This window comes from Chinchilla lanigera, unplaced genomic scaffold (genome assembly GCF_000276665.1).
Source record: "Chinchilla lanigera isolate Chin_1 unplaced genomic scaffold, ChiLan1.0 scaffold00051, whole genome shotgun sequence".
Taxonomy (NCBI): Eukaryota; Metazoa; Chordata; class Mammalia; order Rodentia; family Chinchillidae; genus Chinchilla; species Chinchilla lanigera.
The window spans coordinates 7,137,525-7,141,344 of record NW_004955452.1 but is presented as its reverse complement, the minus strand read 5'-3'; the positions used below and the strand labels follow the sequence as shown (position 1 = coordinate 7,141,344).

The window sequence follows — 3,820 nt, the reverse complement described above, 5'->3', positions numbered from 1 at the left end:
CAGCGCGGCCCACAGGTAGCGGCCGCGGAGCGCGTACTGCCCGGCGGCCCACAGGTCGGCGCCCAGGTCCAGCAGGAAGGCGGCGGTGCCCAGCGCGCCCAAGACCAGGTCCCGCAGGAGAGCGGCGCGGGGCGACCAGGGCATGGTCCGCCTCGGCGCCTCCCGCCCTCCCGGGACGGGTCCCCGCGACTGGAAGGCGGCGGTCGCAGCCCTCGGGGCAACCCCGGCCCCGACCTGCGGGGCGGGACTTCCCTGTCCCGCCCTGTCCGGGGAGGAGCGGACATTCGGCCCCGCCTTGGGATCCCCCGGCCCGGCTCGGCAGAGCTGCGACCGCCTGAAAATCCGGCCTGGAAGGCTGACTCGGTTTAGCGGGCTCTTTTGTGGGGGTTGAACCCAGAGCCTTCGCCCTGACTACATCCCTCGCCCCGCCCCCTCTTAAACTTTTTGGTTATGTTTGGTTTTTTGTTTTGTTTTTGTTTTTTGGTAGTGGGAATTGAACTCACGACCTCAGGTTTGCCAGGCAAGCACTTATGCTGCTGAGCTATATCCCCGGCCCTTGTTTGGTTTTTTTGAGACAGGGACTTACTGTGTAGTTAAGGTTGGCCTTGAACTTAACTGCGTAGCCCAGGGTGGCCTCAAACTCTCAGGGATCCTCCTGCCTCAGCTTCCAGAGTACTGGGACTATAGGCGTGCACCACCACGCCTAGTTTAAATTTTTATGTTTTTGTTCTGTTTTGTTTTGTTTGGGGTTTTTTGGGGGGGGTTTCCGGTACCGGGAACTGAACTGACGACCTTGTGCTTGCCAGGCAGGCGCTGTGCCGCTGAGCTAAATCTCTAGCCCTAAATTTTTATGTTGAAACAAGGACTCACTACGTCGCCCAGGCTGGGCTCAAACTTGTAATTCTGCCTCCACCACCCAGACTGCTAGGATTATAGGCCCCACCGAAGTTTGGCAGTTTGGCTAGCCTCTTAATTGCCAGGTTTCACGGAGACGCCTGGAGAATGGCGGGGAGTCGGTCTGGAAGCCCGAGAATGCCTTCGTGCCCCCCGCCCCAGTGCCTCAGTTTCCTCGCCTGGGCCGGAAGCGGGTGCTGCGCGGCGAAGAATTCTCGAAGCCGAGAATAGCCTGGGGGCTAGAACTTTTGTAAACACAGAATGCAAAAAAGAACTTTAAAAGCTAAAATTGTTTCTTTTCGAGACAAATGGCTTCTTCAGACTTGCTCAGGCCTAGAAATGCCACCCCCTCCTCTCCTCAGCCTGGATGTGTGGAACCGGAATACACAGGTTCGGCCCCAGGAGGACGGGCTCTCCGCAAAGGAGACAAGCCTCGAGTTGTCTGTTGTCTCCTTAAATTCCCTCTTCCCTGTGGGGCAAAGGAAGCCACTTCATCTCCTTAGAGCTAACTTTGAATAAACTCTTCTTCCTTTTCACCAAAAGAAATGACCTCCTTAGCTTTGGTCAGCAGTGAGCAAATGGATCTGCGCTGTGGACACCAAAGGCCTGTAACAGGCTTCGAGTAGCCGCCCCGAGGTGCGTCCCAGCTCCTGAGAGCCTGGTCTCCCGGTTTCCTACTGGCCAGGCCTCAGGCGCTTTGGAAAAGGGACAGACTGCTTGGGCTAGTTGAACCTGTGATCAGGACTCCTGGAGCACTACAGCAGCTGCCTGGGATACTTTCGTACCTGGGAATTCTCCCTTCTTTCCTGTGTATGGAATTAGCTGCTATAAATATTTTTGTTGGTGAAAGAAAAAAGGTTGTTTGGGGAACTGGGGGCCTCGGCGCAGTTTCTGACTGAACACCACCCTGCAGGGATCTGCTGTGTGCACCCTTTGTATTGGGCTCATGAGGTAGCCCTTTGACCTTCTCGTCGGGTGCTCAGCAGTGCCATTGGGTGACTGTGCACCTTCACCGTTTGGACCGCCTACCAGTCATTTTGTTATAGGCAGCTGAGTTAGATGGAAATATTATAGGCAGTCAGACAGGGCCAGGCCCACGAAGGAGCCAACAGAAAAGACAAAGATACTTGTGAATGGAGAAGTATTTGCTGTGGACCAGACCTCAAGACAAAGGACTAAACAAATGCACCCACATACCTCCCTAGGTGTGAACATCAGGGTTTGATATTCTAAATAGGTAGCGATCACCTTCAAAAAGCCGGGAAGAGGGGCTGGGGATTTAGCTCAGCGCACAGCGCCTGCCGGGCAAGTGCAAGGTCATGAGTTCGATTCCTGGTACTGGAAACGCCCCCCCCCCCAAAAAAGGAATAACACACAGAGTAAGATTCACCACACACACTGTTTTTGCAGATAAAACCTGAACTGAGAGAAATGTGCTTCCGGAGGGGTCTCTGGAGCCTCATTTCCTGATCCCACCTGTCCCGTTCCAGTTTCCTCTCCTCTGACACAAGGAAATGGGGGCAAAATCAGCTTTTGAGGGGTGACACTGCCCCAATTTATTGGAAGGAAGATGCGCCCGCAAGGAGAGGTTGGTGCCCAAGGTCAGGGTGCAAGTAGAGCCTGCAGGCCCAGCAGCATGGCCAGCAGCGCCAGCAGGACCTCTATCCTGGGCCTGGCGCCCATGCTCCTCAGGCAGATGGAGTAGGCGTCGAAGTCCACCTCCTGCATGGCACACAGGAACTCCGTCCGGCAGGTCTCGCCACAGGGTGTAGTGTCGTAGCTCACAGAGTTGTAATCGTAGTAGCGCTGCAGCTTGTCCTGGTCACTAGCAATGCCAGTCGCTACCTCTTGCATGGAGCGGACACTGGCATCCGGCACCCCATAGGCCTCAGTCAGCCGGTACTCGAGCTCCCAGCGTGGGTTGTTCTGCGCATTCGCCTGGCTCAGGTTCATGAAGTAGGTCATCATGTCCTGGAGAAGGTGCACGGAGGGGGCCAGCAGTGAACAGCCGTCTAGGGCACCCCCAGTCCTGTTCCTTGCATTTCCCCTATGTTCTGTTCTGTTCTTTTCTTTTTGTCTGTTTGAGACAGGGTCTCGCTATGCAGTTCAGGCTGGCCTTGAGCTCACTTTGTGGCCCAGGCTGACCTGGAAACTCACAGTGATCCTCCTGCCTCAGCCTCCCAAGTGCTGGGATTATAGGCGTGCACCACCACGCCCAGCTTTTTTTAGTCTGCATTAGTGAGCATTTTCACTACTCAGCAGGTGCGCTTGGCACACATCCCCCAACTGGATCTGATGAGGAACCAGGCATAGTTCCCCCTTTTCACAAGTGAGGAAAGTGGTCAGTTCCCTTGGCTGTGGCCACACAGGTGTCCAGTGACAAGGGTGGGCCTGGAACCCAGCATGTGGGCCTCACGGCCTGTGTACTGTCTGTCCCACGAGGTGTGAGGCACATGGCTTAGCACAGCTCTGATGCTTGGTAAATATTTATGGACTGTAAGGACGGGATCGGCTGACAGAACTGTGGTTGATGGTGATTCAGGACACATTCAGGACCCCCAGGCCCCAGGGGCATCTTCAGCGCTAGATCTGAAGGGTTTATTGGTCCAGCACTTTCCAGTTAAACCTGTGGTCACTGGAGGGAGCTGCTAAGGATGGATGGGAAACACGTGCGCTGGGGGTATTACATTATTTCATCCCATCCTCCCCAAAACCTGGTGTTGTCATTTCCATGTCATAGATGAATCAGCTCAGGCCACTCTCCAAAAAATTCCACAGACCTCTTTTTTTTTTTTTTTTTTTTTTTTTTTTTTTTTTCTCCGGTACCGGGAACCGAACTCACGACCTTGCGCTTGCCAGGCAGGCACTTGTGCCACTCAGCTAAATCCCCAGCCCCACACAGACCTCTTCTTGATCTGTACTTACT

General features: G+C 54.7%; 2 protein-coding genes across 4 annotated transcripts in view; both read right to left on the bottom strand.

Moving 5' to 3' along the window:
* Xkr8 (XK, Kell blood group complex subunit-related family, member 8) overlaps positions 1-257 on the bottom strand; it is a gene marked incomplete in the record, with an annotated part of 7,484 nt that extends 7,227 nt beyond the window's left edge. The window contains 1 exon segment of the mRNA XM_013519543.1: positions 1-257. Coding sequence (XP_013374997.1) covers positions 1-144 — 144 coding nt within the window.
* A 2,163-nt stretch (positions 258-2,420) lies between these two features.
* Positions 2,421-3,820, bottom strand: part of Smpdl3b (sphingomyelin phosphodiesterase, acid-like 3B) — a 24,179-nt gene continuing 22,779 nt past the window's right edge. For all 3 annotated transcript variants that reach the window (XM_005394936.2, XM_013519539.1, XM_013519538.1), the window contains one exon: positions 2,421-2,865. In XM_005394936.2, the coding sequence (XP_005394993.1) occupies positions 2,497-2,865 (369 nt within the window). In that variant the 3' untranslated portion in view covers positions 2,421-2,496. The remainder of the gene's footprint in view (positions 2,866-3,820) is intronic.